Below are 18,746 nucleotides of genomic sequence, written 5' to 3'. Positions count from 1 at the left end.
TTGACTGTATACATGACTGACTAACATTTAATAGTTAATTTAAGTTTGGATAACTCAGAGATTGCTTCTCACGCTACACACACAAGACTCTTTTGGACACAACATTTGTGAGTCATTTTGTGCCGTGATGCGGGTCTCTTCGGTTTCAGCTACATGATGCAGAGAAATCTGCACAGCTCATTGTTGATGTTCACATGTGTGTTCGATAGCATTTTCTGCTTTGATCTCTGCTAGGGTAATGCTACGTTGCACTTTTGCATTTTTTACTCCTATCATGATGCTTATATTGCCTTTGATCTAGCAGAGCTTTACAGTTCAATCCTAAGGGGAAGGAAAGCACTTGGACTGTTCCGAGAGAGAAAAGCAGGGTGTGGCATCTTTGTAATCGTTCATTTAAGATTGATGACTTTCCCAGGTGTTTCCAATGAGGCACTGATGCAGTATGCCATACTGGGAGTTGTTTTTGTCGCCGGTTATTTCCTGGGTAAGGTCAAGGGCGTTTAAGCTTGAATCCGAGGCAGCTCCACCGAGGCAATCTGACACCTGTGGTGAAGTGTGTGTACAGGGCAGGTTATGGACTTGATAAACATACTGCACTGTTTTTGTGGTGATCTTAGTAGTTTCCCACAGGCTGAATCAAAGACCTCCATTATTATCTGTTGATTCTATATTGGCAGGTTTTTAAAAAACTCTCCAAGCTTACATTTGACAGTTTTCACATCTCTTACTGTCTTCAGTTCTGTGTTTAAGCTCCTGTGGTCCTCTATTTATGTAAAGCACTGTAAGATGCATTTTATGCTAGGACAAGTGCTTTATGCTTCAAAAGTTAATGTTTTCTCGTTTGGCACATACCAAGCTGTAAAAGTTTAATAGTTTTTTCTGAAATCCTGGTAACAGACAAACAATGAAAACAAAACCTCTTTGGCAAAGGTTAATCGTCCATATAGTTCCTGAAGTGACACGTGTGCAAACACAAATGCAACCACCTGGTGCACATGTAAAGCACGTAACGTGTTACAGTCAAGACGAAATCATTATATTACCCTAAAGAAGTCAGGCATTATTGCCAAAACTTTCCAGGTTTCTTTTCTTTATCTGTATCTGTGCTGATAGTGAAATAATTTCATTTCCTCATCAGAATCATAAAGTTTGATCTAATGTAAATAGAAACAACATTCTCTCGACCAGACGTCTGTTCTTCGTAGATGTTTAAGTTGGAAGGTCTCATGATATCAGTAAGATCCTTATAATTGTTTCATTGCACATAATTGTCCGCAGCAAGAAGGAGATATTCCAAAATGAACTTCTCCATAAAAAACCGTGGTGGAAAGGACAACCCACTGCTGCAGTATGTCTTCGATCACTCCATGAGGGAGCATCCAGCCCTAAAGAGCCTCAGGCTGGTAAGGATGTCACAGTATCAGGAGTAATGCTGGGGACTGGCACAATTAAGCACTTGATGTTATAAGATATAGAATTGTATAACTGGTTTCCACTTGTTGCTTTCAGAAGACAATGGAGGACCCCAACAACGCCATGATGGTCGCCTGTGAGCAGTCACAGTTTATGGCCAATCTGGCAAAACTGATAAAAGCCAAGAAGGCATTAGAGATCGGTAAGTTGTGTTGAGATTTCACGTCCCATCTCTGAAACGTGTCTTCCCCGAGATCCCACAATCTTCTACAGGTTTCCATGTTTCTCCTTTCATCCATCGTGTGAATTTGAATGCCTTGTTGTATACGCAGGAGTATACACAGGTTACAACACACTCAGCATAGCACTGACTCTGCCTGACGATGGAGTTATGGTGGCGTGTGACATCAGTGCAGAATGGGCCAACATTGGAAGAGCCTTCTGGAGAGAGGTACAATTCCCTTTCATAAAGTACATCATGGCTCGGCTTTACTATGTGGGTCAATATATGTGTCATATGGCTGTATTGTCCCATATTACAACATTCTGATTGGTGCAGAGGATTTTCACACAGCACAAGCAATAGACGCAGTGTTAATCTGCTTGTCTCTTAATTCTGTGTGATAACAGACAATGAATGTATCAGTCTGCCAAAGGCTGTGGGAAACCACTAAACAATTACAAACTCATATTAATCAGCATCACCAAGTATCTCAAAAGTGAAGATCTGCTTTTTTTCTCAGATTTATATCATTGTTACTGGATTATATCATTATTCTCTAGACTGCTGCTTGGACAGAGAAAAAGAAAAAGCATTTATTGGCATGTCAGATTGACTGGTATTTTGATGCTCTCCATTGAGTTCTGAATCCAAAAAGATAAATTATTTATTGGTCAATAATTAATTTAACAATTTGTTGCAAAATACTTTTGATATATAATCAAGCAACTCCAATATTTTTTGTTTTTGTAAAATATATACATTTTCAGTTGGCAGTACCTATGCAAATATCTTATTTAAATTCATCACTACAGAAACGGTTATGTTTGGACAACCAGTTTTAAAAAAGGAAAAACTTTATTATCACACATTCAAATACACTCATGAAAGGAATCCTGATATTGATAATTTCCCATCTGTTATCAAACAAATGATCTCACTTCTAAAATGTTTGTTTTTCTTTTTGTTTACAGGCTGAAGTGGAGAGGAAGATTGATCTGCGTATACAGCCAGCAGTGGTAACTCTAGGTACAGAAACACATCGCTTTATAAATCTCAGGAATATGACCTAGTTTTTCTGAAATAATATAAGTTCATAAAATAAATGAGAAGTTATTTCACACCAACAACTTTCCTATTATTGTCTCCCTCTGCCCTCTTGTTTCTATCAGATGAACTCCTTGATGAAGGACAGGCTGAGACATTTGACTTTGTCTTCATCGATGCTGACAAAACTAGCTACGACACCTACTACGAGAAGTCCCTGCAGCTGCTGAGGAAAGGAGGCATCATCGCCATCAACAATGTAAACCAACAACCAATATCTAATTTGAGCTGCAGCAGGAGGAACATTTAAACAGTTAATCCTAAACATTTTTTTTCCCCATGCAGGTGCTTTGGGGCGGGAAGGTCCTGAGTCCGTCTCCTGATGACGCAGACACTGTGGCCATCGACAAGCTGAACAAGAGGTTGATCAGAGATATTCGCATCAGCCTCAGTATGCTCACAGTGGGAGACGGCCTCACACTAGCCATCAAACTGTAAGGCAGCTCTCTGATATGTTAATGATTTATAGGCTTTAAGAAGTAGGATACACAACGAGACTATCATCTTAGGTGAAGTATTATCTGGGGAATGTGATGGTTCCTGAATCATACTCATATAAGTCTCGGCTTGTTCTACTAGAAGTGGATTTGGTGATTACTAAACACTGTCTTGATATGATCTCTCATAACTAAGAAATACAATGTTTAGCGGACGTGGATGTATTTGATTAAAAAAAGAATAAACCCCATTTCTTTTTGAGAGAATCATTATTTAACCAAATGGATTTCATTCCATTCTCAACAACACATGGAGGTTAAAGGTGGATTTCAGGTCTTTATTGCAAAGGGATATACACCAACACACACAGCATGATTAACTTGATAAGTTATCTCGAAATCATACTATCCCTATTAATGATAATAATGCTCAAGACAGAACCAAAATATGTAACATCAGTTCATGTGGGCTTCATTGCCGTGACAACACTGCCCCTCTGTACAAGTACATATATTACACCTTGTTTTTTATGTGAATGTAATTTGTTTTTAATCACATGAGGAACAATCCAATAAATTACTTGCATGTGTATTCATATTTGTATTCAACTATGAGTATTTCCAGTTACTATTTTCTTAGCAGAATAAGACACAGTGTCTTGTTTTCTTCAAGCAAGTCCACCCACACACTTTTAATTTACTTTTAAGAAAGTAAAATATGAATTATCAAAGTCATTTCCCATATTGATAAAACTTGATGAAGGATTACATATAACATGTCTGCTCTTTGATCAAATACAAGCCTTTAAACCTGCAGCAGGATGAATTCACATTGTGTTTTTGGTATTTTCACTCATACTCAGCACAAAGGACGTTACCCCCCCACCCAGTTTCACTGACACACATTTGGACATCACATGATTTGCTGACGAAAAAGGAAGGGGAGTGTGTTAATCCAACCCTATCATATGAGCTGCTGCCGGTCATATGACTGTATACATGACTGGATCAAATTGAATAGTTTGTAAGAGCAGGGATCACACGAAGACTTCCTCTGCAACTTTAGTGGTGAGTGGTTTCACGTCGTTGGTGTGAGTCTCTCCTCAGATGCAGCTGCACGATGCATTTGGAGGAATCAGCACATGTTGATCTGCACAGTGTGTTCGCTCGTATCTTCCGATCCTGGCTGGGGTGGAGCTGCGCTGCATGTTTTCACATCTGTACTCGAACCTGCGCTGGCAGGAGTCTTATCGTGAAGCTCGTATCGCCTTTAATCCAGCGGAGCTTCGCGTCTACTCGCCTTATTACGGTTAAACCTTGAGGAAGCACCAGCAGTGCGTGAAGCGGCTTGTTTGTGGCACCTTTGTTATATCTTATCCAACGTGATGTCTTTCCGCGCTGTTTCCAAAGAGGCACTGGTGGGATCCATCACACTGGGAGTTGTGTTTGCTGCTGGTTACTACCTGGGTAAGATCGAGGGGTCGTCCGAGCCTTGAGGCTGAAACTGAGGCTGCTCCACCGTCAGCTGTGGGGAAGTGTGTGTGTGTGTGTGTGTGTGTGTACTGGGCAGGTTGTGGACTCTATTAGACACATTGCACTGTGGTTTCCCAGTGTGGATCTTACTGGTTTCCCCAACAGGCTGAATCAAAGTTTCACAGAGGACATGCTGGGTTTAAAAATGGCCTTTAATCCAGGCTATGTGCGTATAGAGCAGCTTTCAGAAGAGGTCAGTGCTCATGTGCTCTGCACCAAGAGGAAACAAGTGGATTCCTCTCACAGTGTGATTTGAGATCCTGCATGTGATAATCAGGCAATAATTACTCATCTGTTCACTATGTGATGTAATAATACAGGTTATTACCCTTATTGTAGCTGTGATACTGTGATATCTGCAGTTTAATCTAAATAGAGGACAAAAGCAAGTGTTGCATTAAAGATTTCAGAATGGATGTCAAAGGTTTATGGAGACAAAGTAACGCTGCTGAGCAGAAAGTAAATAAAAAAACGGTTATCTGCTCAGATTACGTAACACTCAAGTGAGTTCAAAGTTAAATGTTGTAGATTATTAACAGGAAATCATATTTTCATGCATTAACATGAGAGTTGAACTATACATATATGCACGATTACTTCAGTATAATTCATTATCTATGTACAGTCAATGAGTTGCACAGTTTGACAACCTGTACAGAGGCAACCGGTGCAAAGTACTCGTCCACTTATGCAAACATTTCTTTTACGGAATTTATTGATCGTCATAATGGTTTTTCAAATAAACTAGGAGCCTTTCAAAGAAACCATTTTTCATTTCCATGTATTGAGATCAGACGCATCTGGGTCTAAATTGCCCTGGTTTATATATTAGCATTCAACACATGCCATAAAGAACTTAGTACAAACTCAAGTTTCTTTATCTGTTTCCGTGCTGATAGTGAAATAATTGAATTTCCTCATCGGGATCATAAAGTTTGATTTAATCTAAATCAGAAAAACAACATTCTCTCGACCAGACGTCTGTTTCTTGATCGATGATTAAGTTGGAAGGTCGCATGACATCATTGGGCTCTTAAGATCCTTATAATTGTTTCCTTGCACATATTTGTCCGCAGGGAAAAGGAAACCTTTCAGAATGAGCATCTCCAAAAGTCACGGCGGGGGAAAGGAAGACCCACTGCTGCAGTATGTCCTCAATAACTCCATGAGGGAGCATCCATCCCTAAAGAACCTCCGGATGGTAAGGATGTCACAGTCTCTGGAGTAATGCTGCGGACTGGAACTATTAAGCACATAATCAAGTTTCAGCGTGTCATTTTTACGACTGTAATTTGAAAACTGGTTTCCACTCGTTGCTTTCAGAGGACAATGGAGGACTCTTGGAACATCATGATGGTCGCCTGTGAGCAGTCACAGTTTATGGCCAATATGGCAAAACTAATAAAGACCAAGAAGGCATTAGAGATCGGTAAGTTGTGTTAAGATTTCACGTCCCATCTCTGAATGTGTCTTCCCCGAGATCCCACAATCCTCTCTACAAGTTTCCATGTTTCTCCTTTCATCCATCATGTGGATTTGAATGCCTTGTTGTATTCACAGGAGTATACACAGGTTACAACACACTCAGCATAGCACTGACTCTGCCTGACGATGGAGTTATAGTGGCGTGTGACATCAGTGAAGAATACACCAGCATTGGGAAAAAATTCTGGAAAGAGGTACAATTCATAAAATACATTGCTTTACTATGAGGGTCAAAATATGATGTGTTATACGCCTGTATTGTCCCATATTACAACATTTTGATTGGTGCATAGGATTTTCACGCAGCACAAGCAATAGACGCAGCGTTTTTGTGTTTGAATGATCTCGCTTTTATGAATATTTGTTTCTTTTAATTTACAGGCTGGAGTCGAGAAGAAGATTGATCTGCGTATACAGCCGGCCGTGAAAACTCTAGGTACAGAAACACATCGCTCTTCCTAACTCACTTTTCTTCGTGTAAGATTACAAAGGTTAAATCCTCAGGAATATGACTTATTTTTACTGAAATAATATAATAAGTCCATAAAAATTGTGGGATTCAAGTTATGTCACATCAACGACTGTCCTGTACAAATAATCTAATGATCCTGAACTGGTCAATATGAAAACTGCTACTTCTACATTAAGTATATTTAATGCTAAAGTACAAACGTTAGCATCAGAATATAGTAAAGCAACAAATGTTGTGGAGTGGCAGCAGTGGAAAAAATCAGATATAGCAGACATCTTTTCTTTGATAATAAGTTAAAACTATGGATCCTTTAAACTAAATGTATTTGATTGTATTAGCTGTTGAGAATCTGCAGGGATCCGTTTCACTGTGCATCCATCATGATGTCCCTCCAGATGTGTATCTTCTCTTCCGACTGGTCTTTCATTGGAGCAGCATGAGAGAGATGGTTGTGTAACAAGTCTGCTTTGTCTCCCTCTGTCCTCTGGTTTCTATCAGATGAACTCCTTGACGCTGGACAGGCTGAGACATTTGACTTTGTCTTCATCGATGCAGACAAAACTAGCTACGACACCTACTATGAGAAGTCCCTGCAGCTGCTGAGGAAAGGAGGCATCATCGCCATCGACAATGTAAACCAACAACAAAAATCTACATTTGAGCTGCAGCAGGAAGGAACCTTGAATTAACGTTTTTTTATTTCATGCAGGTGCTTTGGGGCGGGAAGGTCCTGAGTCCGTCTCCTGATGACGCAGACACTGTGGCCATCGACAAGCTGAACAAGAAGTTGCACAAAGATATTCGCGTCAGCCTCAGTATGCTCACAGTGGGAGACGGCCTCACACTAGCCATCAAAATATAAGATAGCTCTCTGATATGCTCAGTGATTTATAAGCTTCAGGAAGTAGGAGACACAAGGAGACCGAATGAGACGTCTGCTGAATCACACAGATGTGTTGTCTGGGCTCATGCTACTTGAAATTGATCACTAAACCCTGTATTTTTTATTTAAATCAGTATTACTACAAGACCATGTTCAGCGGACCTGGATGAATTTGATTAAAAAAATTATAAACCCCATTTCTTTTGGAGTGCATCATTATTTAACCAAATAGTTGTCATTCCATTCTCAACAACACCAGGAGAGGTTAAAGGTGGATTTCAGGACTTTATTGCAAAGGTAGATACACCAACACACAAACGGTTTCCTGATCAAGTGTCGCAGTCCTCAAAGATGAGAAGAGAGATGGATAATACACTCGGATATTCTTTCACTCACATCACACAGGAAAATAAAAATCTGTTTTACAATTTTGTGCAACTTAAAAGCAGCTATTTAAGGTAGTGGAAGTTCTAAAACTCATCTCACAGCACAATAAAGCTTCTCTTGGTAGATAAGTGAAGACGATGGTTGGAGTTCTTCTTCCAACAGGAAGAACGTCGCTACCAAAAAAATTAAAGAAATGTGCAAATAACAGAAAAGGAGAATAATATGCAAAATAAGAGCTCTGATTTACATTCTACGCTATCACACTTCAGCAAAATAACAAGGTAGTTGTTTTTGAACCGTTTCTGTATTGTCAAAGTCAAGAAACCACAATCCAACACCCAGAGGAGGCTTTTCTTCATTAGGTAAAATAAACTGGCAGAAGGAGGAACTGATTCATTCATCTGACTGAAACATGACTATATAGTGGAACCACAATGAAAGGAGGCTACTGGAAGGCTTTTCCATTTGAACAGTGCATGAGAGCTCGGCTTGTGTTTTTGTTTTGGCTTAATTTCATAAGAATATCTGTTGCTGACCAGACATGAACACCCAGGGACTGAATCAGCTGATATTCTTCTCCTCATGAAACAGCAGAGCAGATCCTCATGCCTCCAGCTCCAGGCCCAGACCTAGTTTGTGACCGCCAGCATTGATGCTCTTCCCATCCACCTGTGCTGAGAGGATGAGTTTTATACCTGAAAAAAAAAAAGTCATAGATTCAAGTAAAATCGAGAACAGATTATGTTTAGCTGAGTTTTCAACTCTCAAAGATTTTTCTTACCAGGCCGCAGAGTCTGGGTGTATCCAATTCCTACCAAGCTGGCATTATTCACCTTAGCCTGTAGAAAAAGCGTTTTATTACGTTACTAGAAAGCACATCTGAATCCAGACGTACCTAAACACACAATCAATCAATCAATAATCATGGAATAAATGCACCAGATTATTTTAGGTAACCCACAGCTGATGTGATGTTTTTAAATTCATGGATCAGCTGCTAAGGACAATCATTTGTTCCTCATCACAGGACCTGACGTTCAACCTAACTTGAGATATCTTAACAGCAACAGACACATAAACATAACCGCCTTTGCAGTTGTTAAAAAAAAGAAAAGGGCACTCACTGATATGGCGGCACTGGAGTCTAACTGGTATTTGGCAGCAATTCCAAAGCGGGTGCCATTGCTGCCCGCGGTCCAGGCAAGATTCACAGCAGTCTCCAGATTGTCGTTGACCTTCTGGTAAATGGATCCACCAAACTCTGAACCATCATTTCTGAAAACAACCAAACATGGGCAACATCACTTGCATGTCACTGTTCTTCAAGTGGTTCTACCAGACACAAGATAAACAGATAAGTGAGTTATTTGTTTAAGTTAATTTGAAGTTCAGGTACACATCGTGCTTAGTGTTTGACTCTTGATGTTAGAGCTTACATGTTGGTGTGGAGCTGGAAGTCCCCAGTCTTGTAGCCGACAGAGAAGTTGCTCTGGGTAATCTTAGATTTGGCTGAGTCAAATGTCATCTGGTAGCCAGCCAGCCAGCCCTCATAGCCGGCTACTGCTGCTCCGTGAATGGTAGGACCAGCAAAATCCAAATCTGCATCAACACCGACATTTACGTATTCCCTTTTATAAGCTGTCTTGACCTTGCCGCTCTTCTTGCTGTGAAACAGAAAAAACAGAAACATGAAGAGGCGAGACGTTGGAAGGGTTAGTCAATTCTACAAAAACAATGAAGTGTAGCTCACCCAGTATTCGGGGAAAACGTAGTGTCAAAAGTGAGTTTCAGGCCTTTAGTGATCTAAAGAAGAAGATGCTTCCGTCAGTCACACTGGATTTGAGAGTTGTGCGTCATTAGTGGGATGATTGACGACATCATAAAGTTTCCACTTTACCTGATCCTCAATACAAATCTCTGTTCCAAGTGTGTTTTCCGTTGTCCACTTCTCTGTGAAAACTAGCCCATATTCGGCCCACTTGTACTTGGTCTCCAGGGCTCCAGAGACCTTGCTGGTGTCTATGTTGGACAGCCCAGTCGTTTTAAATTCCTAAGGTGTAGAGGGGTTGAAAGAGTTAATCATTGATCACTTACAGCTTATATAAGTTTTCAAAGCACCAATGACTTATCGCTGATAACGTTATATCTATGATAACCCACAATGAGCAGAGACTGCCCACAATGCACTGCTGTATATGTGTAGTAACAGTTAAACTCACCACTCCACTTGGGGACTTAGTCTTCACGTCAAGCTTCACCAGTCCAAAGCCTACAAGGTCAAAGACAGAGGGGAAATGTTGTTTGGGCAGTCATATCTTTCAAAACAGCCCCCCAGTCCTCTGGAGGTCAACATATGAATACAGAAATGTAAAATTATAAAAAATAAATATAATCTTTTGCTTCCACTTACCATATCCCTTGCTGAAGATGTCCTTTGCTGATTTGCCGAGGTCTGCGTACGTTGGAGGAACTGCCATTGTGCCTGTGACAAAATAACAGAGTGAGTAAATATAACAGAACTCTTATCAATCAAATCAACTGATCAATCAACTTAATTCATATAGCACTTTGCAGACAACACCAAATGCAATTCAAAGTTCTTTACAGGTGATTGACAAAATACGTTGTACAATATGTTGAAAACGAATAAAAAATTTGCTTAAACATTCTTATTGGGAGACGAATACATACCAAACCAATCAGTAATAGAAAATACAACAAAACCCCCAAATTACGACAATTAAAGACAAACAAAACAAGAAAATAAAATATGAAACTACAGAAGATGGATCAGACTTGGCAACAAAACAGCAAATATACTGGATTAGGAGAATAAATAACAATCTTTCAATTGGGGGGATATTTACAGTATTGATTAACTGGTAGTTTACTGATACTTAGTCGTCTTTAAATTCAACAATCATTCTATCAAGTATTTATAAGGTAGTTGACCTTAAAATTGTACATTCATCATTAAATCAATATTTTGTGGAGTGAAATATGATTATTAATATAAAACAATGCTACAATTCAGCACCATAGCTCAATCGTCATTTTCTGTGAATCAGACACATACGTTGACTTCTTTGTGTTTCTCATATTCAATTAAAAATGCACTTTTGCCAATAATAATAATTACAGAAGTATTTTTCCCATACACTGTTACAGGGGGCGTTTTCTAGCTAGCTAATGGGCGGTGTTAGCTTCACGTACACAGTCTTCGGTGTGTTAGCCATCTTTCCGACATTCACACGCAGAACGACGCGAACAAACCTGAGTCGTTAGTGGGTTTATTACTTACTTGTGTAACTGGTGCTGCTGGTCGTGGAGCAGTGAACTGGTGAGGTGAGTGAAAGCGGCGGGATGGAGGCGGAGACACGTGTAGGACGAAGTGAAGGAGTCACCGCAACAAACACCTCTCTGCTCCTGACCTCGGCGCCGGAAGGACCTGGAATTATAGCTGCCCGCTGCGTGCCTGTGTGGAAAACCGGGGCGATTTTATTTTAGTGACTGTGGAACCAGGTCTGGTTATTCTTCTATGATTCTACAGCAGGGAATATACCTTTTTTTATTTGTTTAAGTTTGTAATGCCATGTTTGTGTTGCCAGTGAACGCAGGCAAGTGGAAGACCGCTGAATCACCATGGCAACCAGTGAGCTAATGTAACTCAATTACCAACAATTAGAAGTAGAAAATTCATCGCTTATACATTATTAAATTATTTGTTATATTTTCTGTTGTTATACACACACACACACACAGTCACATTTCATTGATTTACATTGATCTCCTGCAATCTTCTCCTAGCCTCCTCACCCGGACTCTTATCCTAACCCAGTATTAACCTGAACTTTAACCTTGACATTAATCGTGACCTTAACTGTCTACTTAGAAGAGACCATCATCTTAAAATGTAATAATTCTGAGGGTCTCACTTTTTTCCCCCATAAGGACGACAAGTCCCCATAATGTGACCATGTTTAGGAACTGTTGGGTTTCTCTATAAATTTCCAGGCCATGGATTTTGTGAAGCACTTTGTATCCTTGTTTGGATAAGTGCCATACAAATAGTTATTATATATTTAGGTCGCCACAGCGTCAGTAATACCCGGACCAAACAAATAATACAAAGATACACAGCTATCTTTATCACATCATTGAATTAATAATGTGCAAACCAAAACTTTATCACTAACCTCAACCATGACCAATTCATACCCAACTCTTCTGACCTTAATCAGGACCTCAGAAATAAAGTTTTGCCTTATAAGGACTGGGCTTTGGTCCCCATGAGGTGGACTGGTCCTGCCAAGGTCAATGTTTATGCTGGAAAAGATCCGAAACATATTGTGTATATTTCTCTACTCACCTTTACACGCTTGTAATTGGCTGATATACACAGCAAACAATAGTAACTCTCCAGTCCAGTCTTTGATTTCAGCACTTTAATGATGGAAATGACCAAGCGAGACATCAAACAACTCAAGTGGCTTCGCACAAGAACATAAGAGCATCATCATTCCTCACTGAAAAGTCACTTTTATTCACATTCACATGTACCTAACGTGCTGCAATGACCAAAGCAACAACATCTTTTACTGCAGTGGCAAGCATCACTCGATGAAATGCAGCGGCCCATCTGAAATCTACATCACACTTAAATAGCACATTGTGTTTCAAACAAAAGTTACGAGCAACTGTAAACATTTCTCTATGTGCATGTTGCTGCAACTGTACATGAAATATAAAAATACCTATCAACATTTACAAAAATGAAATAAATTAATAGAAACAAATACCTACAGGTGAAAGGGTTCCTATTTAAAGAACCGTTACTACAGATTTAATGTCAAGGGGGTCCTATCTGGATGAGCTCAAATGGTATATGTGTCATCTACACTGTATGATGATTTTAAAAAGCACTATCCAACTACCCGACTGTAAACACAGTAAGATTTGGAATATTTCTACACAGTAAGTGAACTATCGTATACTCAAGGTAATTGGCAAATGGAATAATACTTAAGACAGCTGGAAATACAATTAATTCCACGCATTTGGCTGACAGACGTCTTTACATGTATCTCTTCTAGGTCTGTTAAGAGAAAATAGGCTACGTGAACAATAAAAACAAATAAGTCAATGTGTTAGTCTAAGCCGTGGATTTTTCTTTAGTACTGAGCAACACTGTCAAAATTTAAGCGTAATATCAAGGAATGCAGGAGACATTCATAACATCTGCTTCTCACCGTGATGGAAAGAAACTGCTATACAGGAAAAGAGCATTAACTCAGATAGCTCTTTACATATTGCTTCAACAGTGGTCCACAGAGTTACGTTCTGATCAATTACAAAGTGAGAAGACAAAACCTTCAGTCAGGAATCAAGATCCAAACCTTGAAATGATTTTTAATTGCACTAGGAATGGTTAACACCCAGGGCCACACTGGATGCAGGAGTGGCGCGGGTGCATTGTGGAAACGCCTTGTTATAAAGGTTAGAGCAGCCACACTGCTCTTCAGGGCCTCGCCTAGTTCCTAGACTTCCTGTACCTGTTTCAAAGTAACATCACTCTACTGTTGAGTGAATCCATTAATTTGTTTGAACGTGGTTTGTATTGTTATTGCACAACCAGAAGATGCACGGCTTCCTAATGATACAGTCCTGACATTTAGTTGAATACATAGGCTGGTTTTACTTCCTGGACCCGAAACCTTAAACAGCGGTTCCACAACAAACTCGCAAGAGACGCAGCTGTCCCGGTGTGGCCCGGTTGTAACTGCTGGGAAGGATTAGCTACACTGCTGCCTGAGAATTTTTAGAAGTGTCTTCCTACTTTCACATACTATCTCAACACTAAGTCATTAACCTGGGAGTAACCAAAACAAAATGTTGTTCGCTCCTTCAGTTTTCAAGTCAGGCAGAAAGTGTTTTTGCTTTTAAACTCGGCAGGGTATTATAGATTTAGTTTAGTCCTCCTAAAAATGGTGGTAGGGGTAGCAGGTTAGTAGCGTAGTCCCAGAATATGAGAGGGTATGGCTAAGTGTATCCCATCATGCCTCGGTGCTGATGGGGGTGACATCAGTTGTTTTTCCTGGTGAGGACATCACACACCTCCTCAGTTGGCAACTTCACAAAGCAGACAAAACATCACAGGTTAAGAGTCTCTGACAGTACCGCTGTTGCTCTTGTTTTTTTCTTCTTCTATCCTATCATGCTCCTTATCACAGCAGGTCTGGAGAAGGGCCAGCAGTACTCGTTGGGGACGGGTCCGTTGACATTGCACTCGAAGAAGGAGAACATGGGGAACCAGATGCGAGCTCGTCGGCTCTGCTGGTAGGCCCGGGTGTTGGCCAGAGTGTGGTAGTACAGGAAGAGTCTGGTAGTGATGTAGAAGGCGATGAACACGTCGATGGAGTAGTGTTCATGTGCGGCCAGGATGAAGAAGATGCCGAAAAGATTGAGGACCCAGGACAACGTGTGAATGAAGTTCCAGCTTCGTGGGGTGTCTGTTTCAAAGAGACAGAAAGCAGTTTTTAAAGCCAAACTTCAGATTTCAGATTTGAACTTTAGACTGGGGCCATCTACTTTTTTTGAATTTCAGTTGTAGTACCAAAGAAAAACACCAAGTGGCAACAAAAGCACAATATTTATCAAATATGGGCGATTCCTCATGATTGAGAAATTCAACCCTCTGTTTTCACAGCTTTTAGTGACACATCATTTCTCGTTATTTACATGAATGAATATGGAAAAAATCTCCATGTGGCAGTGTAATGTGCAATGTTAATGTATTTTAAGTCAACCAAATAAAAACAGATTATTCTGTATCAAATATTTATTTTGTGTTCCAGGATTTAAATGAGACTGGATCTATTGGATGAATACCTCAAATGTTCATACATGTGTAACATAGCTCTTTAGGGACTTAGAGACCATTAATGGAAGAATACAATTTAGTTTTCATTCCTAGCCTTTATTCAAATAAAAGTTTAACTGAATCTTAAAATTAAATATTTAAGGGACTCTTAAAGATTAAAATTCAGTTTAAAACCAAATTCATGGGTTCACAGCTAGAAGCTACTCACACTCTGTGACGAAGAAGTTGAGCATGGTGAGGACCACAGTGTGACCGCTGAACATGTAGTCACCACAGGTATGGACTCCGGTCAGGCTCATCCCAAAGCCGCTCCAGATGGCAACAGCTCGCTGCAGTTTGGCCCACATGTCACCGTTTATCTGGAGGAAGGGAACAAGAGGAACTGTGAAAGCTTCGATCTTGATGCAGGAATGTGGCGTTTGAGATACGACAAACACAATCTCGGTTAGTGCGTTACCTTTCCCGAGCACTGCAGGTGCTGTCCTGGCACTGACAGGGAAGTGACAAACATGGTGATGCAGCGCAGCATGAACACCGTCCCCATGAGGCTGCACAAACGCCGCAACAGGATGGATCTACAAGTAGCGAGATATAATTATCCTGAGTCTTCCATGTCATTGATTAATGGGAAACACTGTAGGTGACCCACAGAACAATCCCCGCGGAGACAACATTGTGCTGATGGCAAGGACTGTTAGAAGTGTACCTGTGTTTGTGCAGCAGCAGAACGAGCAGCCAGATGTTGCAGAGGATCACACCACACGCCTCCGCCATGGCAAAGGCCCACGGAATTCTAGGCACACTGTTGAGAAGGGTAAAAAGATTTCAGTGCTTAAAATAATAGATGATTGTTTGACAAGAAAGTTATTTATCAACACTAAAAATACAAACATTCTGATTCCATGTGAGGATTTGCAGCTTTTCTCCCTTTTATATTTTTTGTTAATTATATATTCCTGCAAAGGCAATTTCAATATGGCACCACATGCATACACACAAAATTCCCCAAACATTATCTTCAAAGTTTCCACTTTAATGACTGATTTTAAAAGCAAATATATACTTAAGCTACTGACAATATCACTAGATTGAGGCCAAATCTTAAAAGGTTTATAACTAGCCTGAGAAGATGAACTAAAACTGGCGTTTCCCAGAAATCAGCTGTCCCGATCAGAAATTCCATAAAAATCCCAAAGCTGGTCATAAACAATGGTTCACACTACAAAGTAGGTCACGTTAAAAAACTTTCAAAAAGATCTCTTTGAACCAAAGCAGGCCCACCAGGAATATGGAAGGATAATAATAGAATCATGTTCAAGGAAGTGGGTCAGTTATAATGTCCACCATCTGGTGTGATATCTTGACAGGTCATAAAAAATATAGATTTCTGTTTCATTCTGTCTTTGTCATTTCACTGATGACTAATGTTTTTCGTTAAGGGCGTGGATAGTGAAAAAAATGCTGAAGGAAGAATGAAAAAAAAGAAAAGACCCACCTGTCTAAGAAGATATCCGGCAGTGGAGGGTACGTGCGCATGTCGGGGACCCTCTCGTGCACTATGACCATGACAAAGGACGTGAACCCAAACACAAAGACCACGTAGATGGAGCTGAGCCCGGTCTTCCAGTACTCTGGATCCAGACGCCTGGTCTGCTGCTTGTACTTCCCATTGGTGTACTGGTGATACTCCTCTCCCACCGGGGCTGTGTCAGTGCTGTCACAGTCTCTGCCCGAGTCTCCGTTACACATCCAGTCCGAAATCCCCCCCGACAATGTAGGAGAGTGGCCGTCGAAGGGAAGACCCAGCTCCTCCAGCACGTCCATGTTCTGTTTCTGAAGTTTGCGGATGGCCACCATTAGCCGCTTGATGTCCCCCAGCACCTTGAGCTCCAGGGGCTGTGCTCGGAGGTCGTACTCGCTGAGGGCGAGCAGACTGGTGCCGTCCAGCCGGTGCTTGATGCACAGCAGGTCCACATAGTCACAGAAGCCCTCTTCCTTCAGCCACTTGGCCACGTGCTTGGGCGTCCAGTGACGGACACTCAGTTGGGTCATTTCCTCCTGGCTCCGAGGGCTGGAGGGAAAGAACGGTAAAATGTTAAGTGGGACAAAAAAAAGCTAAGCTCTCCTTTACTGTCAATATCAGCTCCGTGTTGACTTCCTCTCACACTAACAAAGGGATCTTAAGGAGAAGTAGACACTGTAAGCACCACCTTATTTCCACTAAGTCAGCAACCTGGATTCAAAACAAACCCTGCAGGACTGCCACACAGATAGAAAATGACATTTAAGAGACTCTCACACCCTGAGCAAATACAAGAGGCAACCAGAACTGTAAGATCACACACCCTAAAAATGTGGGTGAAAGGGAAGAAACACTCCCCAGGGCAAACAGTGACTTCTGTACCAGATCATGCCTTTTCCAATATGATCCCAGCCCTGTTATGGGCGGACTGGTCCTCCACACTGGGGCAGAACAGTCCCAGTTAACTTACCTCAACCCAGGTCTCTTAAATCTGTCCCCAAGGTTTATCAAGACATTCCCACAGTGTCAGCACATCTGCGTGACGACATGATGTCATGACACCCTGGTCTTTGTAGTTTGCACAAACAGCTGTCATCCTGCAGGCGACCACAACACTGTCTACACACTAAATTAGGCCCTGGAGCTAATCTATTGGTAACGTGCTTCGGTACTATCTTGTAATAACAACCACCCCCCCACCCCCACCTGACCTGTTAGCATTACATGTGTAGCCACATTCGTTCCGGATGTGAACAAACACACAAGAGCATCCTCCAGCCGCTGGATTAGAACAACACAACCCCCGCCGGGCTAATTCCGGCTAACCTTAGCTAGCTGGCTAACTAGCTAACTAGCATGCCCGCTTGTTAGCATGATGGCTGCGCCGTGCATGACGCTCACTCACCCGGACAGAGACGAGGACAGTGGAGGACACGGGGGACGTCTCTTCTTCAGCCAGCTAGCGGAACGGCATCTCGATGGAGCCCGGGGACGCGTTGGCCTCTGATGTGACGGCTCGTTGGGGCTCATGACGCCCCGGCTCCGCGCCGGCTAGCATGCTGACAACGAGAACATGCGGTAATGTTTAGCATAGCTGCGCACGTAGAATTAGCCGCAAAGGAGGGTTAGCTCGACGGGGGCTACGTGACCGACACTGACCCCAACTGGTGGTATCGCAGAACTGCACTGTCCTTAACTCAACTACATGTTTTTTTATTTTTTTTTATGAAATGCTGTTGATTCTTTGCGCACTTAAAGGGATAGCTCACTGGAGAAAATCTGATATACTCTGAAAGGTTCCATACAGAGCTTTGAGAGAACCTGGACCCCTTTCTTGTCGTATTATGAGAGCATACAAAGCCCACTACGAGAGAAAGATTAGATGACAACCACCGTCCACTCCCCTCTCCCTTCTTTTATTTTTATTTTTTTTAATTTTATTAACCTATTTACCTTTTTATTTATTTATTTATTAATTTATTTTAATTAACTTTTTTATTTTCCTCTTTCTTTCTTAATTCTGCTTTGTCTTGCAGCAGTGTTGTATGTAATTGTATTGTAATAATCTAATATTCCTATATAAATATATACATATATATATATACATTCTAAAGTCTCTCTTAATGTATGTACTGCTGCTGCATGAGGTAGGCTGGCTGGGGGTGGGTGGGTCTTACTGTGGGTAGGGGTATATCCATCAGATTTGTGATTTGTAATTGTATAATTGTATTGATTACCCAAAGAAAACCAATAAAAAAGTGTTAAACATAAAGGGACAGTTCACCTCAAAAAATGAAAATTCACTCATTATCTGCTCACCATGGTGTGGATAGTGAAAAAAATGCTGAAGGAAGAATGAAAAATAATAAAGGACCCACCTGTTTAGGAAGATATCCGGCAGTGGAGG

At 41.0% G+C, this 18,746-nt stretch overlaps 4 protein-coding genes across 5 annotated transcripts; 2 read left to right on the top strand and 2 right to left on the bottom strand.

Moving 5' to 3' along the window:
- The first annotated feature begins 402 nt into the window (after nucleotides 1-402).
- On the top strand, nucleotides 403-3,421 carry LOC133028044 (catechol O-methyltransferase domain-containing protein 1-like). The gene is made up of 7 exons (XM_061095238.1): nucleotides 403-484; nucleotides 1,279-1,403; nucleotides 1,510-1,615; nucleotides 1,746-1,864; nucleotides 2,608-2,662; nucleotides 2,806-2,939; nucleotides 3,026-3,421. The coding sequence occupies exons 1-7, from the start codon at nucleotides 403-405 to the stop codon at nucleotides 3,176-3,178; spliced, it is 774 nt and encodes a 257-aa protein (XP_060951221.1). The 3' UTR covers nucleotides 3,179-3,421.
- A 731-nt stretch (nucleotides 3,422-4,152) lies between these two features.
- LOC133027400 (catechol O-methyltransferase domain-containing protein 1-like) lies at nucleotides 4,153-7,747 on the top strand. Of its 2 annotated transcripts, none has more exons than XM_061094396.1 (7): nucleotides 4,153-4,245; nucleotides 5,787-5,911; nucleotides 6,034-6,139; nucleotides 6,271-6,389; nucleotides 6,577-6,631; nucleotides 7,166-7,299; nucleotides 7,377-7,747. In XM_061094396.1, exons 2-7 carry the CDS (start codon nucleotides 5,807-5,809, stop codon nucleotides 7,527-7,529), a joined length of 672 nt encoding a protein of 223 aa, XP_060950379.1. In that variant the 5' UTR covers nucleotides 4,153-4,245; nucleotides 5,787-5,806; the 3' UTR covers nucleotides 7,530-7,747. The 2 variants fall into 2 exon arrangements, with proteins under 2 accessions (XP_060950379.1, XP_060950378.1); XM_061094395.1 differs by lacking the exon at nucleotides 4,153-4,245 and adding an exon at nucleotides 4,270-4,644.
- Nucleotides 7,748-7,822: 75 nt separating this feature from the next.
- On the bottom strand, nucleotides 7,823-11,373 carry LOC133027399 (voltage-dependent anion-selective channel protein 2-like). Its single transcript, XM_061094394.1, has 9 exons — nucleotides 11,239-11,373; nucleotides 10,348-10,419; nucleotides 10,157-10,206; nucleotides 9,835-9,987; nucleotides 9,688-9,740; nucleotides 9,374-9,601; nucleotides 9,062-9,212; nucleotides 8,719-8,776; nucleotides 7,823-8,632 (listed from the first exon to the last, which is right to left on the bottom strand). Exons 2-9 carry the CDS (start codon nucleotides 10,412-10,414, stop codon nucleotides 8,541-8,543), a joined length of 852 nt encoding a protein of 283 aa, XP_060950377.1. The 5' UTR covers nucleotides 10,415-10,419; nucleotides 11,239-11,373; the 3' UTR covers nucleotides 7,823-8,540.
- Nucleotides 11,374-13,509: 2,136 nt separating this feature from the next.
- On the bottom strand, nucleotides 13,510-17,947 carry LOC133028074 (sphingomyelin synthase-related protein 1-like). The gene is made up of 6 exons (XM_061095270.1): nucleotides 17,745-17,947; nucleotides 16,313-16,888; nucleotides 15,524-15,619; nucleotides 15,275-15,392; nucleotides 15,026-15,176; nucleotides 13,510-14,446 (listed from the first exon to the last, which is right to left on the bottom strand). Exons 1-6 carry the CDS (start codon nucleotides 17,867-17,869, stop codon nucleotides 14,142-14,144), a joined length of 1,371 nt encoding a protein of 456 aa, XP_060951253.1. The 5' UTR covers nucleotides 17,870-17,947; the 3' UTR covers nucleotides 13,510-14,141.
- Nucleotides 17,948-18,746: the final 799 nt, after the last annotated feature.

The sequence above is a fragment of the Limanda limanda genome, chromosome 21 (assembly GCF_963576545.1).
Source record: "Limanda limanda chromosome 21, fLimLim1.1, whole genome shotgun sequence".
Lineage (NCBI taxonomy): Eukaryota > Metazoa > Chordata > Actinopteri > Pleuronectiformes > Pleuronectidae > Limanda > Limanda limanda.
Note: the sequence above shows the minus strand (reverse complement) of the source record. Positions and strands in the feature narration are given on the sequence as shown.

What these genes read in the sequence shown, in the direction of transcription:
- LOC133028044 (XM_061095238.1), top strand. Translation starts at nt 403, where the DNA reads ATGACTTTCCCAGGTGTTTCCAATGAGGCACTGATGCAGTATGCCATA. An exon ending in CCCTAAAGAGCCTCAGGCTG is followed by an intron (nt 1,404 to 1,509) that starts GTAAGGATGTCA and finishes TGTTGCTTTCAG; the next exon opens with AAGACAATGGAGGACCCCAA. An exon ending in GCCAGCAGTGGTAACTCTAG is followed by an intron (nt 2,663 to 2,805) that starts GTACAGAAACAC and finishes TGTTTCTATCAG; the next exon opens with ATGAACTCCTTGATGAAGGA.
- LOC133027400 (XM_061094395.1), top strand. Translation starts at nt 4,563, where the DNA reads ATGTCTTTCCGCGCTGTTTCCAAAGAGGCACTGGTGGGATCCATCACA. An exon ending in GGAAAAAATTCTGGAAAGAG is followed by an intron (nt 6,390 to 6,576) that starts GTACAATTCATA and finishes TTTAATTTACAG; the next exon opens with GCTGGAGTCGAGAAGAAGAT. An exon ending in GCATCATCGCCATCGACAAT is followed by an intron (nt 7,300 to 7,376) that starts GTAAACCAACAA and finishes TATTTCATGCAG; the next exon opens with GTGCTTTGGGGCGGGAAGGT.
- LOC133027399 (XM_061094394.1), bottom strand. Translation starts at nt 10,414, where the DNA reads ATGGCAGTTCCTCCAACGTACGCAGACCTCGGCAAATCAGCAAAGGAC. An exon ending in ACTCCAGTGCCGCCATATCA is followed by an intron (nt 8,777 to 9,061) that starts GTGAGTGCCCTT and finishes CTTTTTCTACAG; the next exon opens with GCTAAGGTGAATAATGCCAG. An exon ending in CACCCAGACTCTGCGGCCTG is followed by an intron (nt 8,633 to 8,718) that starts GTAAGAAAAATC and finishes TTTTTTTTTCAG; the next exon opens with GTATAAAACTCATCCTCTCA.
- LOC133028074 (XM_061095270.1), bottom strand. Translation starts at nt 17,869, where the DNA reads ATGAGCCCCAACGAGCCGTCACATCAGAGGCCAACGCGTCCCCGGGCT. An exon ending in ACCTGCAGTGCTCGGGAAAG is followed by an intron (nt 15,177 to 15,274) that starts GTAACGCACTAA and finishes CCCTTCCTCCAG; the next exon opens with ATAAACGGTGACATGTGGGC. An exon ending in CAACTTCTTCGTCACAGAGT is followed by an intron (nt 14,447 to 15,025) that starts GTGAGTAGCTTC and finishes TCTTTGAAACAG; the next exon opens with ACACCCCACGAAGCTGGAAC.